At 42.3% G+C, this 26052-nt stretch overlaps 2 protein-coding genes across 3 annotated transcripts; one reads left to right on the forward strand and one right to left on the reverse strand.

The window, feature by feature from the left end:
- The first annotated feature begins 201 nt into the window (after positions 1–201).
- Positions 202–11749, forward strand: LOC106587473 (plakophilin-3-like). Of its 2 annotated transcripts, none has more exons than XM_014175886.3 (13): positions 202–576; positions 2850–2938; positions 3390–4069; positions 4214–4337; positions 4517–4742; positions 7163–7337; positions 7439–7556; positions 7962–8126; positions 8286–8468; positions 8615–8768; positions 8926–9121; positions 9236–9323; positions 10938–11749. In XM_014175886.3, the coding sequence occupies exons 1-13, from the start codon at positions 351–353 to the stop codon at positions 10977–10979; spliced, it is 2466 nt and encodes an 821-aa protein (XP_014031361.2). In that variant the 5' UTR covers positions 202–350; the 3' UTR covers positions 10980–11749. The 2 variants fall into 2 exon arrangements, with proteins under 2 accessions (XP_014031361.2, XP_014031362.2); XM_014175887.3 differs by having other exon boundaries at positions 205–576; positions 4538–4742.
- Positions 11750–13247: 1498 nt separating this feature from the next.
- LOC106587474 (anoctamin-9) lies at positions 13248–25872 on the reverse strand. Its single transcript, XM_014175888.1, has 24 exons — positions 25572–25872; positions 22693–22764; positions 22421–22543; positions 22060–22202; positions 21915–21964; positions 21755–21813; positions 21492–21571; positions 20226–20360; positions 19983–20076; positions 19825–19885; positions 19642–19724; positions 19314–19418; positions 19021–19185; positions 18907–18943; positions 18646–18757; positions 18084–18141; positions 17869–17966; positions 17416–17615; positions 17054–17206; positions 16808–16952; positions 15701–15823; positions 15346–15439; positions 14823–14935; positions 13248–14660 (listed from the first exon to the last, which is right to left on the reverse strand). Exons 1-24 carry the CDS (start codon positions 25593–25595, stop codon positions 14627–14629), a joined length of 2361 nt encoding a protein of 786 aa, XP_014031363.1. The 5' UTR covers positions 25596–25872; the 3' UTR covers positions 13248–14626.
- Positions 25873–26052: the final 180 nt, after the last annotated feature.

Raw genomic sequence — 26052 nt, forward strand, 5'->3', positions numbered from 1 at the left:
ACAGTTCCTTTAATTTATATCCAAAAATGTATGTTGCAAATTAAGGATTCCAGCTTAAATTTAAACATTCTCCTAGTGTATTTTGCTGCAGCTGCTGCAGTAGGCTATGTATTGCCAATGTGAGACTGCGTGACATCAAATAACTCCTAGTGTTTGGCTGGAGGAGGCAAGCACAAGTTCAGATAGAAGTGTAGCAGGGTGGTCTGTGTGACTTTGGGAATTATTGAGTGCATGAGTCTGCCACTTTATACATAGGAGCTGGCGTCATTTACACATAATAACGAACTGGGGACTCTATTTGATTGTCCTTTGTCAATTTTAAAGGATTGTTTCAATTTGTGGTTATCGCAATGAGTGCGACCGTTGCTTCAGAGAGCTGCTTTCTGTCCGCCCTACAGCCCAACACCGCGGTCACCACTTATGCAGTCCCGTCCGATGTGCAGTTGGGACCGAGGGGTTCCATAATGGACGAGGTGGAAAGGGCTAAGAGGGTTCAACAACAAGTCCATTTGCGCCTCGCAGAAAAGAGGTCTTCATCCCTCACACGGCTGAACGGCTCGAACTGCATTTCCCCAGGTGGGCAACTTATTTTACGTTTTAGCCTGTGTCCCATTTTAGAAATGTGAGGCATTTGTTTTTCAATTTAAAAGCACACATGAATTACCAGCTGTGTGTAGACCAGACCAAATACTAATGAAAAAAGTTTTGGAATTCTTTAAATTACACCCTTATGGAAGATGGCTCAACCCTACTCTTTCAACACAAATCCAGTCCAAATATACTACGATCAGTTTTCCTTTGACATACAAAACATGTACAGGTTCATTCTATCATTGGTAGCCTAAAGACTTGTCAATATTGATTGATTATTATTGTATTCTAATCAGTGAAACTAGTCCTTGTCTTGGTAGACTGGTCTTGCTGGTACCAGATGGGGTTAAGGGTTTATAGTGTGGTGTGAGTAGTCATATTAAGATACAGCGGTTTCCCGTTAGACCACCTCCAACCCCCCATCTAGGCTATATTACTCTCTCCTACATGCCATAAAAATGCAGCCCTGCAGGTATTTCATAACATGCAGGGGCAAGGTAACACATCTGAGTGATCTGACCAATGGTCCTCACACATGCCAAACAGTAATTCTGTATATAAAATGTTATTTATACACAGATGCTTTTAAACAGAAGATGTGATATTCTGAAAAAGCATAACATTTAGTAACAGCCAGGAAATATCACTGCATGTGGTAATGAACCATATTATGTGAGTGTCACATTCCTTTTCATGGGTTCCTCATTCACACCTTACAAGGCTGTCACACCCAAGGCTTTAGATTTTAGCAGAAGTTTGATGCCTATACAGTATGAACAAGTAACAGTCACATGGCTCATAAGTGACAGAAGATAAACTCAGCTAATTATTGAAGAAAAGGGTAGTATTTAGTCTCAGAGCATTTGATCCTTGTGCTGACTGATTTAACACTTTTAAAGATTATTTCATGCCCAATACTAATAGAAGGAATATTTAGCTGGATTCCTCAAAATGGTTACACAGTTGGAGAACGTTTATTTTTTTATCACTAGAATTATATCCTCAGGTAGCTAGTTTAGTGGGCAATGTTTTGAGCATGTCAATTTTGAATAGTTGACACTTTATGACATCATTTTTTGACAGGATTGGGGAGGGAAATGATGCACAATACAGTATAATATGATAAAGTATAATGGTAGTTTTGAACTGCTAGTCATGGGGGATATTGATAACATAAAGCTCTGATTAAAAAAGTGGGACCCTCTGATGGTTGGACACGAATGTTCCATACATTCACCTCTTCAGAATGGGTTATCAGTAGCACCAACCTGCTCAGCTCATGTTCTATTTTGGACAGGGTTGGTTGGGTTGGGTTGGATATTGTAGTCAGATGGCGTCTCAGAAAGAACTACGTGAAACCAACACATAAATCAGTCAGCTGCCTGTGTTTTGCAATGAGAAGGCAGACAACGTGTGTTGGGAAAACTATACTGTTAATTATAGTGCTGTTATAAACTAATTAAGAATTTTTTTTTTGATTGAAAACATACAGTGATAGTAGGCCTATTTCACTCAGCAGTGAAGTACATTCCCAACAATTGATCATATTCGTGTGTGTGTATGTGTGTGTAAGTAAAACTCATAATGGAGGGGATATTGGGAATATAATGCATAGTTTATTTGACAATAACTTATGTTATGGCAACTCCTATTCAAACTCAACAGGGGGCTATAGATAATACTGTCTCAAATGACAACATCATATTATCACACTGTTGCCATGGTTATACAGTCAAAACATACAGTGCTTGTATACACATTAAGAAAATGTGATTTTTATGTCCTGTTATGCACTCTCTCACTAAACAAAGAGTCTCCCAAAGGTATACTACCCTGCTTGCTTAGTCCAACATTAGCTTGTTTCTTCCCTCAATGTTTCTATATCTCAGTACAGTGCAGCTCCAGTTTTAGGCTAATCCCCTCTAAAACATGAGGTATTGTGCAATATCTCCCTGGGTGTGTGTTTACATTTTTAAATGTTTGCTGCTTGTCTTGGTGTACAGCTGAGGCTGATATAGTTGTTGTTTTCTCATGCACAAACATAGTAACCATGAGTCCAAATAGCAAAGCAAGTGGCAAGAAGCTAATCAGAGTCATCATTTGTCACACTTTTTTTTTGATAACAAGAACAGGTGCTTTGCAAGACACATTATAGCTTCATTAATATGTAATTAGATTAATTACGAAGTTGTTATCTCAGGAGAAAGTTGTGGTTGCATTCTCTGTCTAAGACAAAGTCTTTCTCTATCCACATGTAGACCATGGTGGCACAATGAGATATAACACGTACAACCCCAGATTCAGCTCTAAGTCAATGGTGTATAACACAGGGAGCAGGACCATGAAGGTGAGTACTGTAGGACTTCATATTTTCTCATGTTTAGTTGTGTTTATTTTTGCCTTCATGATAACCCTAATCTAATAGCCCCAAAGTCCTGCTTTTCTATCTGATTACCATGCTACCTTTGTCCCTTATCTAAACTTATCTAAACTTATCTAACTAAATCTAAATATGTGTTAAAAAAAAGAAGCTCCACAGTCCTGCCACAGTGACACACTTCACAGCTGCACCCTCACAGCACATACATGCAGTATTTCACAGGATCCTACCATAACTATGTTTAGATGAGACACAGAAACAAAAACCTCTGGACAGGATTCTACTGCCCAAAGAGTCTAAAAACATATTACCCATTACCTCATTTTTAGACTAGACAGTTTGGCCAATGTTTGCTTTTTGGGGATTATTATAGTGTAGATAGTTAAGTGTAACAGTGTCCTTTCTGTATGTCCTCTAGATGCCCCCGGTATCTCAGCAGTACTTGGGAGGTGGGTACTCGTCTCGCTCAGCGGTGGAGTTAGGACCCAGATACAGAATCAGCCAGCCTCCAGTCAACACTGACTACCTCCACCATGACGACATCCAGCTGGGTGACTACCAGACCAGCCAGACAAGGACCACCAGGTCCAGATCAGTTTGTCAGGCTGACCAAGAGGCAGTGGTCCAGAGTGTGGGAGGCCTGCTCACCCTGCCCCACCAGCAGCCCAACCCAGTGGCCAGCTGGGTGGCCCGGGATGGCATGGCAATAGAGTTCCACTCCTATCACGGTGAAGGTATACCTGCTCCAGCAACGATGAGGCGCACCCTCAGTGGAACCCTGGCGGGAGGTGGTAGCGGTGGGTGGAGAGAGGCGGAGCCATTTTACCAGCACTCCTACAGAGGCCCCGCCCACCATACCATTAGTCGCATCAACAACAGACAACAGCAGCAGCAGCAACATCTGAGCTCAGCGTCGGGGCTGCAGCAGTGGCAGCAGGTGTCTGGCGGGGGCAGTGGCAGTGTGTGCGGAGGCTGGGGTCAGTACCAGAACTCCCTGCCCCGACCGGCCTCCTTGCACAGCAGGAAGAGTGTGGGGAAAGACACGGACGTGCCTGATGGGGGCAGGGATTCAGCTGACAGCAATGAGAAACTCGGAGGGTGAGAGATGCATGGACTGTTAAACATCTCCTGCAATATCAGACGGACAAACGTAGCCCTAGGTACATTCTGTTCTTCTTACATAACTGTTATAGGTTTCTGATTAACCTCACTCTCCTTTTCCTCCCTGGTGTTTATGGACAGAATGCACAGTTTAGACATGCCCACCGCGGTCAACTATCTCTCCATGTCCGACACAGCCATGCAGGTGCTGGGAGCAGCCTACATCCAGCACCAATGTTACCATAGCAGTGATGCCAAGAACCAGGTAACAGATCCTTCTCAATAAATAGCCATTTACAGTAACATACTTCATTGCCCAAAATGGAATTTACAGCCCTACTGTTTAAACTAAACTGAGTTCTCCATGCTCTTATCAAAAATCCATTGTAATATATAATTTGTTGTCTTGTTATGGCTTAGTAAGTCAGCCTGATAGTCATATAGACTGGCCCACCCTGTCTACAGGTGCGTCTGCTGAAGGGTGTTCCAGCCCTGGTGCAGCTCTTCAGCAGTGACAGCCAGGAGGTCCAGCGCAACACTACAGGCGCTACACGCAACCTCATCTATGAGAACATGGACAACAAGGCGGCCCTCATTGAGGCTGGGGGAATAGCCAAGCTCATCAGTGTCCTAAACGAACCAGATGAGGAGCTTCGCAAGAACGTCACTGGTAAGATCATCTATATACTTTAACAATCAGCTTGGATCTCAAACTAAGTTACAATTTTAAAGTTCAAGGAAATACTGTGTCAGTATGAGAGCAACAAAAGCAAAACAGTCAAAGTGACATGTCCCCAATCAGAGATTCAAACAAACACTTTCTTTCAATTAGAGTCCAACATAAAGTTAATAAAGTTTTAATCCCAAATAGAATATAGTTTTAGTAGTGATGGACACTGATATGGAAAATCTATATCAATGCCATTTGCTTTTTTCTAACCAATATCAATATCCTATCAGTTTTATGAATAACATTGCTACTGTGTGAATGTTTCTACGGCTTTGAGAAGTCCAGACAAATGACATTTTGGGGAAATAAAGCCAACTCGGCTCCTTCGTTTATTGAATCAGATGGCTCATTCATCACAAAGCTGATATTGCAAACTATTTTAATTACTTTTTCATTGGCAAGATAAGCAAACGTAGGGATGACATGCCGGCAACAAATGCTGACACTACATATCCAAGTATATCGGACCAAATTATGAAAGACAAGAATTGTACTTTTGAATTCCGTAAAGTCAGTGTGGAAGAGGTGAAAAAATGATGTTGTCTATCAACAATGACAAGCCACCGGGGTCTGACAATCTAGATGGAAAATTACTGAGGATAATAGCAGACGATATTGCCACTCCTATTTGCCACATCTTCAATTTAAGGCTACTAGAGAGCATGTGCCCTCAGGCCTGGAGGGAAGCTAAAGTCATTCCGCTACCCAAAAATAGTAAAGCCCCCTTTACTGGCTCAAATAGCCGACCGGCCTGTTACCAACCCTTAGTAAACCCTTAGTAAACTTCAATTTTTTTTGACCAGATACAATGCAATTTCACAGTAAATAAATTGACAACAGAATTTCAGCATGCTTATAGGGAAGGACACTCAACAAGCATAGCACTTACACAAATGACTGATGATTGGCTGAGAGAAATTGATGATAACATTATTGTGGGGGCTGTCTTGTTAGACTTCAGTGCAGCTTTTGACATTATCAGTCATAGTCTGCTGCTGGAAAAATGTATGTGTTATGGCTTTACACCCCCTGCTATAATGTGGATAAAGAGTTACTTGTCTAACAGAACACAGAGGGTGTTCTTTAATGGAAGCCACTCAAATATAGTCCAGTTAGAATCAGGATTTCCCCAAGGTAGCTGTTTAGGCCCCTTGCTTTTTTCAATTTTTACTAACGACATGCCACTGACTTTGAGTAAAGCCAGAGTGTCTATGTATGCGGATGACTCAACATTATACACGTTAGCTACGACAGCGACTGAAATGACTGCAACACTCAACAAAGAGCTGCAGTTAGTTTCAGAGTGGATGGCAAGGAATAAGTTAGCCCTAAATATTTCTGAAACTAAAAGCATTGTATTTGGAACAAAACACTCACTAAACCCTAAACCTCAACTAAATCTTGTGGAAATTGAGCAAGTTGAGATGACTAAAACTGCTTGGAGTAACCCTAGATTGTAAACTGTCATGGTCAAACATATTGATGCAGTAGTAGCTAAGATGGGGAGAAGTCTGTCTATAATAAAGCAATGCTCTGCCATCTTAACAACACTATTAACAAGGCAGGTCCCACAGGCCCTAGTTTTGTCACACCTTGACTACTGTTCAGTCATATGGTCAGGTGCCACAAAAAAGGACATAGGAAAATTGCAATTGGCTTAGAAAAGGGCAGCACGGCTGGGCCTTGGATGTACACAGAGAGCTAATATTAATAATATGCATGTCAATACCCGGACTATTAGCATTGTACCCCCCCACCCTCATTTTTACGCTGCTGCTACTTTCTGTTTATTATCCATGCATAGTCACTTTACCTCTACCTACATGTACATATTACCTCAATTACCTCGACTAACCGCTGCCCCCGCAGATTGACTCTGGACCGGTACCCCCTGTATATAGCCTTGCTACTGTTACTTTTTTGTTGCTCCTTAATTATTTGTTATTTTTTCAATTTGTCTTATTTTTTATTTACATTATTTTTTTATTTCAGTTTATTTTAGTAAATACTGTCCTAACACTTTTTATTTTCTTAAAACTGCATTGTTGGTTAAGATTCTAAGTAAGCATTTCAGGTTTACACCTGTTGTATTTGGCGCATGTGACAAAATAACATGTGATTAGATATTGATACATCAGATATTATTTATTGGCCACATAGAAAATAGGCTCCCAAGGGTTTACTTTGGCATCATATAACATGAATCCCACTGTGATAATAGTGATTATTTAGACCTATTGAAGTTAAATCATTTGGATGTCAGGTTATCAGCACACACTCTATCCTGGTCATAGAGGCCGTTTTTGTGTATCCGACGGAGTGGTTCAATAGACCCTCTCCCTCCTCTGTCTGTCCTGCAGGTATTCTGTGGAACATGTCCTCTAAGGAGAGTCTGAAGGAGAGGTTGGCCAGAGAGACATTGAGTGAGCTCACAGAGAGGGTGCTGGTGCCCCTGTGCAGTGGTGGAGATTCAGAGCTGATCCGTCAGAGTCCATCTGAGGCAGACATCTTCTACAACACCACAGGCTGCCTGAGGTAGCTATACCTATCTGCCTACATGTTGTATACATACACACTGTACACGGACTGATACATGTACTGTATACAACTTCTCTGTACTCTCTTCCTCTGTTCAGGAACCTGAGCTCAGTGAATGAGAGGACGAGGCAGCAGATGAGAGACATGCGAGGGCTGGTGGACTCTCTGGTGGCCTACATCCAGAACTCCCTTCAGGATGAGAAAGCAGAGGACAAAGTACGCCTCAACTGTTCTACCTATGTCACATTATTGTGTGTTTCTTTCACAACTTGATTCTTTTTCTGGGCATGTTCTTTCAGGTCAAACCCTTTTCCCTGATTTAATATCTCATTTGATTTGATCTTAAATACTATAGGCTTCAGCAACTCATTGGTTCAGCTGGGGTAGAGTGAGAGCCAATCAAAGTATCTGTACAGTTCATCATTAGTGGTACTGTTTGCATTATCTACCAGACAGCCAGACTGGTCATGCTGTGGCCTATCTGCTGTGCCTTATGTATCGCAGGCTGCTCTGAGAGACACAATGGCCACCAGTGTTTCCATCTCACCCTCTCCCTCTCTCTCCCTCGCTCTCTCCTTCTCTCTCTTCCCCCCCTCCCTCCATCTTTGTATGTGCCTGCAGGGTGTAGAGAATGCAGTGGGTGTCCTGAGGAACCTGTCTTATCAGCTGTACAGTGAGATCCCTTCCTCAACCCTACTGCGACTGGAGGGGCCTACGCGGGCCAGAGCCACTACTGAGACTGAGTCCATTGGCTGTTTCACCCCACAGAGCAAGAAGGCAAAAGAGGTAGGTGTCAGTTACACAAGGCAAAACCAAAGGAAATATCAAATTATGGCTAAACATCAAGACACTGAAACATGTACAGTATGTCGTCATACATTCCTGATGGATATGGGACCATGATATGTTTTTTCTGTAATGAATCTCTCCCCCTGATCTCTATAGCGACGGAACCAGGAACTGTCCACCTTCTCAGAGGTGGCTAAGCAGCCGAAGGGGGCGGAGTGGCTGTGGCACCCCCAGGTGGTGGGGCTGTATAACCGCGTGCTGCAGCACCATGAGACCAACACGGCAACACGAGAGGCTGCAGCAGGGGCCCTGCAGAACATCACAGCCGGAGAGACCAGGGTAGGTCCCACCCCTCCTCTCCCCCACGGGCTGACCTAGCCATCACTTTCACCATGATAGGCTACTTATGCTTCATTCAGATTTACAGTTCAACTGAAAATGTACTCAACACTAGTGTTGAATTCCCCTTCCTCCTTGTGTATCAGTGGGCGTCAGTGCTGAGTTGGGTGGCTTTAGAGCAGGAGCGGATGCTGCCTGTGGTGCTGGACCTCCTGCAGACACAAAAGGACCAGGAGATGCGTTCCCTCACTGGCCTCCTGAGGAACCTGTCCCGACACAGCAGAAACAAGGACGACATGGGTGAGACTCAACCCACAGTACCCCACACTGTTCATTTCTACCTCTGTCTCTCCTGCCCACAACCTTGTATCCATCCATTCCATGCATATTAATCACAGTAATTCCCCTTATAAGGAGACTTTAAAGAATGGCTACATCTCACTCTTCTGACCTCCAGCTACGAAGGTAGTGAACGTTCTGGTGACCAAGCTCCCCAGTGATGGCCACCAGAAGGAACCCTCCGGTGAAGTGGTGGTCAACATATGTGGGACCCTCAACAACCTGGTTGCAGGCAGCTCACTGGCAGCGAGAGACATCACCTTCTTTGATGGACTCCCCAAACTTGTTGCAATCAAGTCTTCCCACAACAGCAGGTTAGTGAATCTTGTCTGTCAGTGTTCTTGGTTTTGTTATTCATTGTGTCTGCTTTTTATTTCCAATTTACTGTCTGGCTCCTGTTGTTTGACTATGTTTTTCTCCTACTATAGCTCAGGGATGCTGAAGGCTGCCAAGGCTGCTTCCACGGTACTCTTCAACATGTTCCAGTACAACAAGCTGCATAAAGATTATAAACAGGTGAGGCTAACACCATTTAACATAGACATTGTGATAGATGGGATTGGAGAGCAGGAAACGGGGGGGTCGTTTGGCCTCCTCCATTGTGCATGGCCCTCTAACCTCTTGTCTTGGTCCAGATGGGTCTTTATTTTCTTTATGGCCTCTAATGGTTAGTCTCACTCTTTTTTTTCTCAGTTCTCAGCATTCTCCCGTCCCCCTCCCCTGCATCCACTGATATCCCCCATAGTTCTTTGGCACAGCAAATTTAAATATTTTCACTAAAGCTTTTAATTATTACATTTTCATGGAAGTGAATTTTTCTTGTGGCCCTTAGGAATCCTCATTCTGTGCAGATACTACAGTTATCAGTTCAAGTTTATACAATCTAGTTATCTGTTATCGGTTATATATTTAGACTATCTTTTATATCATGGTTTTCTTTGCTTGAGTTGTTTTGGGGTTTATTGAACAGGACCAGTAAAACACCTTGGCTTGGTGGTTGGCAACTGGACAGTCCTCTCCTTTGTGCTATAGTGCTACTTGAGTTTGTAGTGCAGTGTCTTGTCCCTTGGTATGTTTGGAATCTGGCAGTGGGATGCTGGGAGCAGCCATTGATTGTCTCTTGCAAGATAATGGCTGTCTGATATTTTGCACAGAGAAAAAACAATCTTCAGTTGACACTTGTAAACACTGTTTGTCCCTTATATGTGCCCTCTTCACACTGTATAATATTTAGGCCTGTTTACTGGGGCCGGGACGATACCAGAATCGTGAAAAATTGTCATAGACTGTTCTCTCTACCTCACAGCAAGTGGTACAAGAGCGTCTGGGACCAAAAGGCTCCTGATCATCTTCCACACCCAAACCATAAGATTGCTAAACAGTTAATATACTGGCTACCTGGACTATTTACATTGACACCTTTATAAAAAAATGTATTCACTTTTACCCTACCTACATCAGTGGAGGCTGCTGAGGGGAGGATGGCTCATTATAATGGCTGAAATGGATCCAATGGAATGGTATCAACCATATGGAAACCACGTTTCATGTGTTTGACACCACTCCGCTGACTCCATTCCAGCCATTATTAATAGCCGTCCTCCCCTTAGCAGCCTCCACTGGCTGCATGTACCTCTGCACATTGACTTTGTACCAGTACTCCTTATGTTATTTTATGCTGTTACTGTTTAACTTTTTTTATTTAGCAATATGTTTTCGTACTTTTTAACTCTGCATTGTTGGGAAAGGTCTCGTAAGTAAGCATTTCACTGTAAAGTCTACACCTGTTGTATTCAGGGCATGTGACAAATAAAATTTGATTATATTTATTTGATACTATTTAGTATCGTGGCAAGGAAACAAAAGTGGATCTAACTTCTTTAGCCCTAATGTTGGAAACAAACATCATTATGTTGTCATCCAGTCACATGTATTGATTTTCCAAGCTATAGCACACACTATTTCACATACAGCAGATTTTTCAAGGAGCAAAGAGTTTGATCTGCTTCGTGTTTTCATTTTTGCCATGGAACAAAACATTGTGATACTGGTATCGTCCCGGGCCAACTATTTACCATTTCTAAAAACAGACTGCTCTATCTAAGTGGCCTTCTCCCTTGTGTTTTACAGAAAGGGTTCACGAGGTGTGACTTCACCGACACGGCCATTTAGAACAGACGGCTTGGCCCGGTGACTGGATTCATATTCTGGACCTGCTGGTAGACCCAGCAGGAGGACCCCCACAATGAACCTGACACATCTGGTCTCAAATGGATGCATTGATGGAACCTGAATTATTCTGAGGAATGTATTTACCGGCCGCCAAGGACGGAGGACAAGCAGCTTTTCTTTACTCAATATTTTTTATTTTATCACATTTTATTGGTCTTTCAAAATGGACTGCTTTACCAGCTTAGTATTTGTATTGTCATGAGAGTGTGTTGGATGACTGAGGAATCTTCACTTCAGGACGGTGTGTGTGTGTGTGTGTGTGTGTGTGCGTGGTCCATGCCTGTGTGCATGCATATGTGTGAATGTTTGGATTTAGTGGACTCATCCCGTAAAAGGCATTGGATGCCTCTTTTCATCTCTGATACCATATGGGCTCAACCTGCCATTCCTACAGACATACAGTGAATACAACCCTCTAGATGTTATTAGTTCTACGGTACATGGATGCTTCACTGAAAGACAAGATACAGGATGGGTGCCCTCCAAACTCCCCTTTCAACTAATAATCACCAGAGCATTTCAAAGAGCCCCTGCTTTTAATCACCCCAGTCTCCACTTCATGGTGAAACAATGTTTTCCTGTTCCATCCAAGGAGCCTCTTCTGTGTTTATTTTCACCCTAAATAACTAACAATAAACAGCATCTGACATGACCAGACAGTTGTCCCCAGTGTATCCTTTTAGAATGAAAATAAACTTCTCATTATCTTACCCATCCCTCACAGATCTGTGCTACATTGTTTCATAATGGTTACTAATCGCAAAACCCTCCCTGCTTCTGAAATTCACTCACCCTTGTGTCATTTATGACTAAGAAAGAATTTGCAATAATGGCGTCTAAATAAAGTGCTGAGGAGTGTTGAATATGAAAGCAGACTTTACAGTACTGCCCAGTATGACCTCTGACACATTGATGTATGTCTGAGTCTGATACAGGAAGTTTAACCCAACTCTGAACCCAACTCTGAGGCCACTGCACACACAGGTCATTACTTCTCTGCATTATTCATCTACGTTGGCTAGCTCACACTGTGTTCTGTTACAGTATGTGAGGTGAATTGCTTCTCATAAGTAATAGTTTAATTGAATTGATTTGGCATGATACATGATTGCATTGTAAAGATACAATCAAACTCAAGGGAACTTGTTTTCTCTTTTTTACTGGTAAGTTTAATTATATGCACATTGTATGGAGTTTCCTCTGAAGCATTTGGGCTCCTTGTACTGCCTTCTCTTGTGGGAGAAATTGTTCTCATTGGTGGCAGGCCAAACAGGGCGTTTAAGTTTACAGATACTGTTCCTCAGTCTGGCAGCACACTATGAGGTATGAACTGTGGTGAGAGGGTAAGGTTCTCCAGGAAGTCATGGGAAATGGTGGTGGAGTAAAAGGACCAGATGAAGAGCAAAGACACAGGCTAACAACCCTCTTATAAAGGGAGTGGAGAAAGCCTTGGAATGCAGACAGTAGGATCTGGCTTGGTTTTATCTCCTCTGAGCTCAACAGAGAGTCAGGTTAGAGAACTTTAGTGAGAAACAAAAGTTAAGAATAGAGAAAGGCAGATTGATGAACTGTTCTACCATGAGTTAGTCTGATTTGTCCACACAAACATGCTGTTTTTAAAGTAAGAACAAAAGTATATTTTATATGCTCAGTGTGACCTTAGTATTTCTGCAACCTCACTGAATGCATTCCGGATATGAAGTGAACCCACTAAGAGGATTTATGTTATTGGAACACTGAGAATATTTTTGGTTTAACTCTAATAGAGGGGAGGAACTCTCAATGAAACGACAGACCAGGGGACATGGATAGAATAGTTTTAGCTACAGTAAGATGTAGTTAGGAACTGCTTTTAGCAGACCATGTAGATGACCCCTTTCATGTCCCTTCACCAAATCTGTTTCCACAAGGTAGGTTATGTAGTTTAGTGCTGTATATACATTTGGGCTGTAGAAGAGAAGACCACTCTGCCCTCTTGTGGTATACAGACACTATGTTCATAGAGGGTTGTTTCATAGAAACCTAATGGACCACTTTTCTCTATAACCTCTATCTGTTTATTTTATTTACCTGACCTAATGTGAAAATTATTTTTGGGGTGTTGATCAGGCTCAACTTGTTTGGGAAATAAACAGGGTGTGGTCCACCAAATGGCAGTTCATTGTGTCTACTTAGCTTAAACAAAAAGTCCTCAAGTACACATTCAGCTGAGAGTAAAATCACTGCAGGCTTTAATCTTTGTCCCGTCGGTCCATCAAAAGTGGACAAAATTGACAAAATTATAGTGCACTTTCACTCAGGTAACTGAGACTGATGAGCAAAACCCTGTCACATACTGTATGTACAATATACAGTAAAAAAAGAAAACAGCAACTCAAAATGTACACCATTCCAACAACAATACAATATCCATAGGTATTGGCTCAAATCATTTCTGAATTATACTTTACAAAAACTATTGCACATACACACAACATAAAGCAACGCTATGTTTGAATTTAAAAAGGGATAACAATATTTCTAAATTTAATTTCAAATAAAGAAATAATGCAGTGGATTAAAAGGAAAGTCAAGAGATGCATAATTATATAACAAAGATATCAACCTTTCACAAAGATAAATTACATTATTCACACTTTGTGATTCTATATGTTGAGAGAACATAGGTTACTAAAAGCATGTAAACAGGAAACAGGAAACATCAGTACAATATTTGCAAAACAGGATGTCACACAAAACTACCGCAGTTCTTTGTAAAACATTAATATTGGCCAGAGTAAGGGAGCCAATACATTTCAACTCAGGTTTTCCATTTGTATGTCATGTATAGTTTGTGAAACAAAATGAACCACAACTCTGTTACTGTATAGGCATCCCTGCTAGGTTAACCTAATGTAGAAGGCATAAAATAAATCTACACACTGAAGAAGGCTGCAAAGTCTGTACGCTATCCCTGATGCAGTGAAAATACGTTTTTTTTCAAATTAAGTCATCTTTATGCAACATATTTTTGTGTACGGACCCATCACACCTTTTAATTTATCTGATTTCACACGTTTTACGCACCAACCAAACTTCTGGGAGACTGCGATGGTCCCCTTTTGATTAGGAAAAGTAAATGCCTGAAACTAGATCCCCTACATACTGGTCATTCAAGAAAATACAATGTTATATGGACCTCTTCTTATGAACCACAGTTGTGGATTGGCTTTTGGTATCTGGGGTTAGTCTGTCAGTCTATTGGTTCATTTATATTGGGGTACCCTTGCTTATATGTGAAATAGAGTTTGGAGCAGTCTAATCCTCGTAGAAACTTGTAGCCCCGATCGGCTATTAAGATACGTTTGCATGCGCCACGGGTGGCCATTAATCACACCGGTATAAACAGTGTGTTGACCATGTGGGGGAAAACTCAGAGGTGTTGGGAGATGAGGCTGTCCTACCTCTCATAACCAGGCACTAGCTATGCTGTAAGATGCTGATCTCAGGACAGTGCAGAGAGCATCATTTTTAATGTGTCTTTTTTCAAATCTTCAAAGTCATGCGTCATGCTGGTCATGTCTCAGGATGTCCCTCTGTTGCAGTCATCACACATCTGTGGACTGCCTGTACTTCATTTCCCTGTCAACACAGACAACATTCCTTTTAATCAGATCATAGAAATCACTATGGGGATAATAAGTTCCATGCAGATGAAGTACGGCAACACTAATGGTAACACTTTATAATACATGTTCATACAAGGAATATTGTGGTAGTCTATAACCATATGTTTTAACTCACTGTAGTTCCTCTTTGAGTCTACAGAGTTTATCCTTCAGTCTGTCATTCTTCACCAACATGGGGGAGTCAGGCACAAACCAGGCAGCAATGCATTTAAAGATGACCACTACATGCTACAGAGAGAGGTGAAAGACAGACAGGCTTGTTCAATCATATCCATGATATTTGGCATTGCTCAATGGCCATTTGGAGTTGCAAGGATAAGGTTTTGACAAAACCCTAAACTCACCTTTTGTGAGTACTCCTTATGTTATTTTATGCTGTTACTGTGATTTTATTAAGTGATTTTATTGTTTTAGACATCCTTTGTGTTTGCTTTTACATCTTTAGTTTTATTGTAAAGTGTGTCACAATTTTAAATGCCCTTTAAATAATGTTTGATTTGATGATTTAATCATGGGTGCAGAGCTTAAAAATCAATAACATGGAATTCAGTGATTCCTGATGTGCCAAAACTATACTGAAAATAATCTAAGTAGTTTGACGCAAATACACATATTCACGGATGCAAAGAAAGACATACCTCAAATAGGACGACGAAGGCAAAGCGTACAGCCATGATGAGCCAGAACTGGGAGGTGAGGCTGTAGTCCACATCATTTCTGTAGTCTTTATAGCTGAGAAAACACACCAGTTTCACCATCAACAATCTCTCTCAACAACTACTGGTATCACTGGACTGGGTTCTTTCTGTTTGTGACTGCATAGACTCTAGCTACATGTATGCATGCCTGAGGAGAATCGGTTGCTTTGGTTTCTGATTATTCAAACAGTCAGTAATATAAACAGTGAAATTAAGAGATGGGCAGTAGGGTTGAGACAGGTTTTGGTAAATAGTAGCTTCCATAGTGACCTAGTTGTGCCTCACAGATGCCCACCTGCATTGTGTAACATTGAAGCCGCTCTCTGTGATCAGTTGACTGGGGAAAAAGTCCTTCCGCACGCTCAGGTCTGTTATATGAGCAATGGATAGGGTGTCGTTGATATAGCCCTTCATACAGCTATAAGGGGGGGTGGGGGGGAAATCAGCACAAAACATACATTTAAAAGCATACAACTTAGTTTGCTTATACAAAATCATAATTCCATATCCAATTGTCTGGGAAACAGAACTAAATTGCGAGCCTTTTTCACAACCAGCTTGAAGGGTAAACAAATAGTCACATGGTAACATGGCGAGTCAGTATTATTACAACTTTAGGATGTCCTTGATATCTGCCACCAGTGTTTAACCACAGTGCTTTGTTTCATATGCAAATATACCCATTTCTCCACAGCATAGCAGCATGGTTACTTAAGCCAATAAAGACTAAACTAGGTGAACTGTTGAACTCTGCCTTACAAAGCCTTTGGAACAGTTTCAATAAAGAATGTATTATTTTATTTATCTCCCCAATTTCCGTGATATCCAAATTGGTAGTTACAGTCTTGTCCCATCCCTGCAAATCCCGTTTGGACTCGGGAGAGGCGAAGGTCGAGAGCCATGCATCCTCTGAAACACGACCCTGCCAAGCCGCTCCGCTTCTTGACACACTGCTCGCATAACCCGGAAGCCAGCCGCACAAATGTGTCAGAGGAAATGCCGTACAACTGGCAACCGTGTCATCGTCCATGCGCCTGGCCCGCCACAGGAGTCGCTAGAGCGCGATGGGACAAGGACATCCTGGCCGGCCAAACCCTTCCCTAACCCGGACAACGCTGGTCCAATTGTGCACCGAATCATGGGTCTCCCGGTCGCGGCTGGCTGCGACACAGCCCGGGATCGAACCAGGGTCTGGGGTGGCCCCTCAATCACTGCGATGCAGTGCCTTAGACTGCTGCACAACTCGGGAGGCTCGAATGTAGTCTATCAGATGACATTATCTACATTATTACTATGGCATTCATTGCTTTAAGAGTGCAGACAATGCTCTGTGAAAGGTCTACACTACTGTAGGTGCAACCCATGCACCAGTCCCTGCACAAGGTGCTACAGTAGAACTTACTGTACATCAGCTTCTCCATTGGCACAGGGTCCGTAGTGGTAGCGATAGACCAGCCGAGGGATGAAGTCTGAGGACACCCCAATGACTAGCCCATTGGCAATGACAGCCAGAACACCAATAGCTTCCAGAACTTTGGTCCATATACCTAAGGAATCATATTACGGGATGAGCATACAAGCCCTAACAAAAACATGGTAAGGAGTTTACCAGAGACGCACAAGCTTTTACATATACTGTTTAACTCACCAATATCATTGGTTTTCTTGGGGACTAATCTACGTTCCAAGCTGACCATCTTGATGGCATCCAGACGGATCTCAAAGATATTGTTGATGAGGGCCAGTAGAGGGGCCAGAGGGAAGGCCGCCACAAAGATGGTGGTGAAACTGAACTGAACAACTGCATGAGGAGAAGCGTGTAATAACACAACAGAGATTTAACATTCAAGACAGGGGATTGGGAAGTCAATAAAAACAACTGGGAAGACTCATTGAACATAAGAGACCATGAATCACAGTGTAAGAGAGATAGAGAATCACTTTGGTGAAATAAATAAAGACGTTGGACTTAGAGAGACAATGAGACATCCATGGAAGGTAGCCACGTACCCATTTCCAGAAACTCATTGAAGAGACTGAAAAAGTTGACGTCATTCAGATCGTAGTTGCGCAGCCAATCACGCAGCTTGCAGATATCACATGGGTCACGGCCCATCTTCTCCTCTTCGCGACATGCATTTTTGTAGCAGTGGCCACACTTCCTCTCCAGCTTCTTAGTTGTAGTCCTTCTGAAGTAACTCTTGAACCAGCTGCACAACAACATAGGACAACCTAAAGTGAGAAAGTATGATGCTCCACTTTGGATGTCTAATTCGGTTAATTAGAATTCATTAACTAGAATTCATTTTTACATGGGGTTTTATCGTCTGACTGACAGTCAAACGTTTATTTGCATTACCAAAAGCTTATTCAACACATCAAAGGGCTTATTCAACCTATTCATTTCCTCAGAATGTATCTATGTTAAGCAGGTAGATAATCATAGCTATATACTGTACTTACGGCACAGTAAACTCAAAGATGTTATTCAGTGTCTGTTTGAGCAACATGATGACGGCCATTTGAATGAAGAGGTCAGTGAGGCAGCCACTGGGATGACACTGGCAAGGACAGGAAAAGGCAGATATGGTAACAGTATAAAGACAATCCAAACCGTTCAACCATGTCATAATCCCATGTTAAGTAATACTTTTTTTAAATAGTGATGAGCTACCCACCTCCTCCAATCTCCATTTACCAGAAATACGAACGTAGCTGCCTGGGCGACCATTTATCCTATGCACAAGAACGGCGTGTTAGATTCATTAAATGTAAAGCACATATGCATAAACATTTCAAATACTTACACCTTTATGGTTCAGGATTCAAACATTTCAAGGATCACAGATACATGGACACTTTCTCCATACAGCTAGGCTGCCCATGACAGTTGACACAGAGCAGTACCTTACCAACAGTTTTCCCCTTGGTTTTAGGCTAGTCTGCAATCTTTTATTTTTATTTAACCTTTATTTAACTAGGCAAGTCAGATAAGAAAAAAATCTTATTTACAATGACGGCCTACCCCGGCCAAACCCTACCCCGGACGATGCTGGGCGCTGCCCTATGGGACTCCCAATCATAGCCAGTTGTGATACAGCCTGGAATCGAACCAGGTTCTGTAGTGGTGCCTCTAGCACTGAGATGCAGTGCCTTAGACCGCTGCACCACTCGGGAGCCCCATGTACTTTCAGCCCGATCAAATATTAACACTACACACACACACGTTGCACTCAGTACCTGCCCAGGAAAAATGCCACATATATGAGTGAGGAGAAGAGGGTGAAGAACTGGAAGGTAAACATCTTAACAGTGAAGCTCCTCTCAGTGGCCGCAAACGACTGTGTCTTCTCTGCAGGCAAGAGCAGCAACATTAACTTCATTCACTGACTCACTTAGCTAAGTACAATTCCATCTGATGGAATTGCAGAGATGAACATGTACATGTTTGATTGTAAATTAAAATGTTCAATGCAAACATATGTGCCTCTTCAGACTCACCTATCTCACACAGCTTGAAGGCCACCGCCTTGTTGACCTATTCGGGTAAGAGAGGAGAAGAGTTAGGGACTGTGCAGGTCTACATGACTTAGAGGGGTTGCTGGTTAAACTTACTCTGGTCATAAATTGCATGGTGATGTAGTGTAGTACAGCACCCAGCATTACTGCTACAGTGTTGGCATGGTCCCTTACAAACTCCCATGTTCCCTCTGATAACAGCACAGCAGCAACCACACGGAACACCACCAAAGCCTGGGTTAGCCCAATGATCAGAACCAACTGGTAAAAGAACACACACAGTGAGAGGACAACATTGACTGAACCGGAGCTAAACACTGGTATAGCCCAGGATGAAAACTGCTACGTCTGTGATGCAATACGGCACTGAGTGACTGACTGGGACTGACCATGAGAGTGACCAGCACCAGAACTAGAGTGCTGCGCAGATAAGAATGGCGAAACTCTTTGGGATGGCAGTCTGGATCATTGACTACTCCCAGGATGAGCTCCTCCTGCAGGCCAGATGGAACAATATTCAGGATTATACCACAGCATGAGTCTGAGGTCATATCAATCACACAAAGGGTCACAACGGGACATTATTTTTGTTATTTGAAAGAGTATATGATTGGGTAATATCAATGGGTAACAGACAACCTAAACCATGCTAAAACCATCCTATAGTGTACAGTATATCCAGACATAATGGTTTCTTAGGCCTAAGTGAAGCCGTACCTCTTCCTCACACCAGTCAAAGACTTTCCATTTGGACACAAACGTTGCTTTGTGTCTCTTCCACAGCTCCAGAAAAATGGTAGCTGGAAAAATAAAAAGGACAAGTCATGACAGTCAAGATTTATCTGAATTAAAAATGTATTGGATGGAAAGAATCAGTTTTATCCTGTGTGAGAGACTTACCCCAGACTGCCATGAACATAGCAAAGGCCACCGTCCCCTCATTGTCAAACAGATGACTCACCTGCACACAAGACACATTTTGAACATACAAACTGTATTAACTATTTTTTTTAAATAGTAAAGTTTGCAATGCAGTATGGTAGAATGACATGAGTTACCTTGGCATAGGCACAGGTGTCACGCAGCTGCCATACTTGACACCATTTGTCACACCTCGGGCACATTACGGTGTCAGACTCACAGACCTCCTTTCTGTAATATGAAGACACAAAATGCACCTTCAGAAACACATGAGAGTTTTAAAGTGGAGCAACTCCATGTAACCTATTTTTTCTTCCTACTAAAATGTCAGCAACAATCAGCTTAATAAAGAGTTTGGCTCAGTGTGTCTGTCAACTCACATGAGGGGGCTGGTGTTAAAGAAAGCCAGTGCATACAGGAACACAATCACACCCAGAATGGCTGCAGGGACCAGCAGGATGGTGTACCAGCCCAACCACAGGTAATACAGAGCCACCTTCTCTCCAAAGTAACTCCTGACAGATATAGATACATTTCAGTTTGCATGTTCAAATTCAAATCAGGAAAAGGACATTCCTATTCAGTTAACACCCCTTACTAGGTTTCCAGGGGAATTAAAAAAAGATTTAATTAACATGTAGTTTAGTTTCACAGTTTAGTTTAGTGTCATCTTGATAATTTCCCTTTCACACCACTGAGGTAAATGACATTGTATTGCTATTTGCATGCTATATATTTAAGCAATAAGGCACGAGGGTGTGTGGTATATGGCCAATATACCACAGCTAAGGGCTGTTCTTAGCTGGTTCAAACTAAGCTTGATGATGAGTTGGTTATTTGAATCAGCTGTGTAGTGCTAGGGCAAAAACCAAAACATGCACCCAAAACATGCACCCCAGGACCGAGTTTGGGAAATACTGCTTTAGGTAAGCACATCACATTTAGCTGCATCGGCAAACCCAAAGTTCTGTGTGGATATAACCACTAGCTGGTATACCTCCTGGTAACAGAGTTAATTGCTTTGAAAACGAGAAAGATAGACCTTTTCTTATTTGGGAAAAAGTCTGTTCTCCACCCTCTCTCCCCAGTCCTCTCTCCTCGTTGACCCTGAAACTGATAAGTGGTCAAGGAGAGTGACAATTTTTTGTAGGAAACGGAAGATGGTCCTCCCTTCCTCGATAGCCTCCTTTTGGCATGGAAGCACAAGTGAATCCAACATGATTCCTTTGTGGAAGAGTTTTAACCTTCCACACCCACTTTGAAATCAGCTATTGTTTTCTTGAAGGAGAAAAGCATGCAAACATTTAAAAACAATATTCTATTGATCATTTTATCTACAACATGTCTTGCACAACTAGCTAGCTACATTTGTTTTTATCACTGTATACATTTACTTGGGGATTCCACCCTGTAAACGTCATTTACGCCCATGTGCTATTGTACAAGGAGTCTCATTTCATACAAGCACAATTTTGTCCACTTTCCCCCTTCTCGACGCCTCTCCTCGATTACCTATGACCCTTTTCAAAAGGAGGCCAGAGAGGACGGAGGTGAGAGGATGCAGGAGTTGAGTAAATCCAATTGAGGAAAAGCCACTATGAAACCAAAAGACACAGAAACATAGCAGGATATATAGAAGGTCTTACCTGACATCATCAACAGGCTGGCTGGTACAGAGAGCAGACCATCGTGCCCACTTTTGTTTCAACACCTTTTGCTTGTTCCTCTATAAAAACAGAAAGCGGCTCATACTGTAGATGTATTTCACATCAATGAATTTCATATGGGCTACTTACGATCATACTAGGCATAAACAGCTACAATGCCCCTCAAAATTGAACAAGTAATCAGGTATACTAATAATGTATACAGGTATATTCCTTATTATTAAGGAGATGTTTTTTTTAACCTCATGCAGGCAGAACGTGGCCTCAAAGACACCCTTCTCCTGGAGCTCTCTGAGGTTCTCTGTTGTGTTGAAATGAAAAAGAGGGTTAGGAGTGATGAACAATTGAAGTCAGGGACAAATATGTTGCTAAAGAGATCAATGGAGGGAGCACTTCACATACCTCCTGTGTTGATATGGGTGTGGTGTAGGATGTAATGCACTACTCTGATCCTGAACAAAAAAACAGGAACAAGATAAGAGGACATGTTGGAAGTTAATGTTATTTGCGTATGAAATGCCAAGAGTGAGAGTTCAATACGTCTCACCTGGTTGAGTGAGGGATTCTGACACATTTCCGGTCGCCGCTCCAGTTGCAAGCATCAGACACCTTTAGTAGGTACCTGTACTTGTCAAAGATCTCCTTCGGGGCCCGGACACCATAAAACGTCTTGTCATCATGAATGATTTTCTGACACAAAAAACAGGCAAAGTACATGACGAGCATTGAACCAGTTGAAATTGGATAATTTTGGGAGGATTGGCCATGATGTTACAGTATAACTTTCACACATTCTCTACAATTGTACACATCCCAATAAAATATTGTACACATCCCAATAAAGGAACATTACCTCAACAACGCTCCATATGGAATTTAAACGTGATTCAATCAAGTAACAAACTCACTGTCACTTTCATGTTTTTCTTCCTCAGGTGGTCAATAAAAGCCACCTGCTTCTGAAACTTTGGGTGTTCTTGGTCCTCAACTTTGTCAGCAACTAGAACATAATCATATGTCCTCTGCTGGTGCTGTGGGAAACACACACACAAGGCTTTCTGTATTCTAGGGACTGTGTCATACAAACAGGGTGAATAATTATCACCTGTATGACTATGTATGGCTCTAAGTTATGAATGCAGTGAAATGAATAGATGGTGTGTGTTGTGTTGTCGCTTACCAGAGTTGGGAGTAATGCCTCCATGGTATTGTCAAAGCCATCCATGTTTCTCTCCTGCAGCTCAACACCATCCTAAAACACAGGGTAACAAAGAGGAACAATGTGACATCTCTCTTGTTATACAAGGGCTGGCCCACCTCACTGCAGTGGTCTGCCAGGCATGTGCCAGTCAGCAAGGACCACAAGGAACCTCTCAGCTAACATAATGGTCAATGATGTGCCTTCATTCACTACAGCCAAATCATCATTGTGGCTTCACTATCCTGTGTCGAAAAAAGGGATACTAGGCAAATTCCTTTTGACATCTCATGGACCAACTGTAAATAACACATCGCTAAGCAGAGTGGTAAAACAAATAAAGGCGACTGGGCCATCCCTCTTGCCATCTCTGTTGTTATGCATGTTTCTCTCTAAAGCCTGTCAGTCTTTCACTTTCATTCTTCCAGACTCCCACAGGATTTTCCAGATTACAGGCTCCAACACGCCCATCAGTGAAAATGTTCCACAGACTGCTCCTCACACTGATTGGCTGGGAGGGCATGTAGGCTTTTGCTGTACAAAACGATGGGATTATTTAAACCTCTGAACAAAATATAAATGTTATATTCTAAGGCCACACTGAGTTCTATGCTCTGCTATGTCTCGAGAGACATAATCCAATCTTGACTGATCGTATTTTGGAGGTGTGCCAATATTACCCTCTTAAGTGCAGTTGCATAAACTTTAATGAAATAACCTGTTTCACCAGGAGCACAGCCAAGAAGACCAGGCAAACGTTGAAAGGAGGCTGGCTCTGATGTAGGGTACTGTGTAGTGGATATGGCATGGGTTGCCAGAGGAGAGGTGTCATACATCAGGCCTCAGCATCACATAAATCATAGACACTCTTCAGAGCAACATGGTCCAGGGTAAAAAGCTGACCTGAAAATTTCTCAAAGATCTGCATGCTTTAGATGAGGATCATGGTGGGAGACTGTTCAGCCGACTTTGAGTTAAGTTATGCTTGAAACCCAAAGGCCAGATAAGTGACCTTTAAATCTGTGAAATATTTTAAGTTGGTCTGGGATTTTTGTTAATTTATTTTAGCTGCTGCAATGAATCCAGCCTATACAGTGCCTTCGGAAAGTATTCAGACCACTTGACTTTTTCCATATTTTGTTACAGCCTTATTCTAAAATGGATTAAATAAAAACAATTCCTCAGCAATCGACACACAATACCCACACATAATGACAAGGCAAAAACAGGTTTTTAGAATTTTTTGCTAATTTATTAAAAATTAAAACAGAAATATTTACATAAGTATTCAGACCAGTTGCTATTAGACTCAACATTGAGCTCAGGTACATCCTGTTTCCATTGATAATCCTTGAGATGTTTCTACGACTTGGGAGTCCACCTGTGGTTAATTCAATTGATTGGACATGATTTGGAAAGGCACACACCTGTCTATATAAAGTCCCACAGTTGACAGTGCATGTCAGAGCAAAAACCAAGCCATGAGGTCGAAAGGAATTGTCCGTAGAGCTCTAAAACAGGATTGTGTCGAGGCACAGATCTGGGGAAGCGTACCAAAACAATTCTGCAGCATTGAATGTTCCCAAGCACACAGTGGCCTCCATCATTCTTAAATGCAAGAAGTTTGGAACCACCAAGACTCGGGGGGAGAAGAGCCTTGGTCAGGGAGGTGACTAAGAACCCGGTGGTCACACTGACAGAGCTCTAGAGTTCATCTGTGGAGATGGGAGAACCTTCCAGAAGGACAACCATCTCTGCAGCACTCCACCAATCAGGCCTTTATGGTAGAGTGTCCAGACGGAAACCACTCCTCAGTAACAGGCACTACAGCCCGCTTGGAGTTTGCCAAAAGGCACCTGAAGGCTCTCACACCATGAGAAACCAGATTCTCTGGTCTCTTTGGCCTGAATGCCAAGCGTCACGTCTGGAGGAAATCTGGCACCATCTCTACGGTGAAGCATGGTGGTGGCAGCATCATGCTGTGTGGATGTTTTTCAGCGGCAGGGACTGGGAGACTAGTCAGGTTTGAGGCAAAGATGAACGGAGCAAAGTACTGCGAGATCCTTGATGAAAACAGTCTCCAGAGCGCTCAGGACCTCAGACTGGGGCGAAGGTTCACCTTCCAACAGGACAACGACCCTATGCACACAGCCAAGACAACGCAGGAGTGGTTTCGGGACAAGTCTCTATGTCCTTGACTGGCCCTGCCAGAGCCTGGACTTGAACCCGATCTAACATCTCTGGAGAGACCTGAAAATAGCTGTGCAGCAACGCACCCCATCCAACCTGTAGGAGCTTGAGAGGATCTACAGAGAATGGAAGAAACTCCCCAAATACAGGTGTGCCAAGCTTGTAGCGTCATACCCAAAAGACTCGATGCGGTAACATAATGTGGAAAAAAAGTCAAGGGGTCTGAATACTTTCCAAAGGCACTGTACATGGTCATACGAGGCAGAAAATAGTTTCAGGGAACCTCAGCTACAATGAGCCACAGTCAATGTGTTCTCAGTCCAAATAAAACACCTGTAAAATGAGGGTGTGTGTGACGTTTGACCCACATCTAGTCCATAGATAAGGCACTGTAGGCCACTTTTGTTACAGTAACATAACACAACTCAGCATACTCACACACAAACGTATTGATTTCTGCACAGGTTATAGCAAGACGGCAATATATTTTACCCTGCTATGACCGTCACCTCTAAAAAGCGGTTTCATTGCCATAATCCATGAGTATAACATTTTAAAAATACATTATTCAGTCCAACTGATTTTATAATAATTCAAAATACTGTAGGCTACATGAAAACATGTTTCCTAAATGGTTTGCAGGTGAGTTGCTAATAAATAATTGTCCTCACCTGCTCTGGATTCTTGAAGTACATGTTGCAATACACTCGTAATCCAAATTCAGCGAATATTGAACGTCACCATTCACATCTTCTGTCGTTGGAGCGCCGTTTTCTTCATTACTCACGAAACGTTTACCCTTACTTCAGACATGGAGCTCTAATTATACTAAAAGTAAAATATTAAAAACTACTGTACTTAGCTAAAGATAAGTTGACTTCACTTCCGCGTTTCTGAGTCAATTGCTTTCAGGTAGGTAGCGTCACTGCTTCTCAAAAGGTGAGGCGCTGATATTGAGCGCTTCCCGTGGAATAGCAATGCGGCCATCTGGTCATAATAGGGCAGTCGTTTAAAAGGTTTACAGTTTGTGACCAAAACTCTCTACCTTTCGAAAGTGCATCCAAATGAGTGTGCTTTGCTTATCTGTGAAACCAACGAATAATTGTATTATTTGACGTTGATATGAATGTAGCAATGCATATTAACTCATAA

This window comes from Salmo salar, chromosome 26, assembly GCF_965601325.2.
Source record: "Salmo salar chromosome 26, fSalSal1, whole genome shotgun sequence".
In the NCBI taxonomy this organism is placed as follows: Eukaryota; Metazoa; Chordata; class Actinopteri; order Salmoniformes; family Salmonidae; genus Salmo; species Salmo salar.

Bases quoted from the DNA above. Each gene is read 5' to 3' on its own strand.
- LOC106587473 (XM_014175886.3), top strand. From the start codon at position 351: ATGAGTGCGACCGTTGCTTCAGAGAGCTGCTTTCTGTCCGCCCTACAG. The intron at 4,070-4,213 runs GTGAGAGATGCA...GTTTATGGACAG, and splicing joins AGCAATGAGAAACTCGGAGG to AATGCACAGTTTAGACATGC. The intron at 9,122-9,235 runs GTTAGTGAATCT...CTCCTACTATAG, and splicing joins AAGTCTTCCCACAACAGCAG to CTCAGGGATGCTGAAGGCTG.
- LOC106587474 (XM_014175888.1), bottom strand. From the start codon at position 25,595: ATGTACTTCAAGAATCCAGAGCAG. The intron at 18,142-18,645 runs GTACTGAGTGCA...TCTTGTGCATAG, and splicing joins GTGGCATTTTTCCTGGGCAG to GATAAATGGTCGCCCAGGCA. The intron at 16,953-17,053 runs GTGAGTTAAACA...ATGATTCCTTAG, and splicing joins CAAGAAAACCAATGATATTG to GTATATGGACCAAAGTTCTG.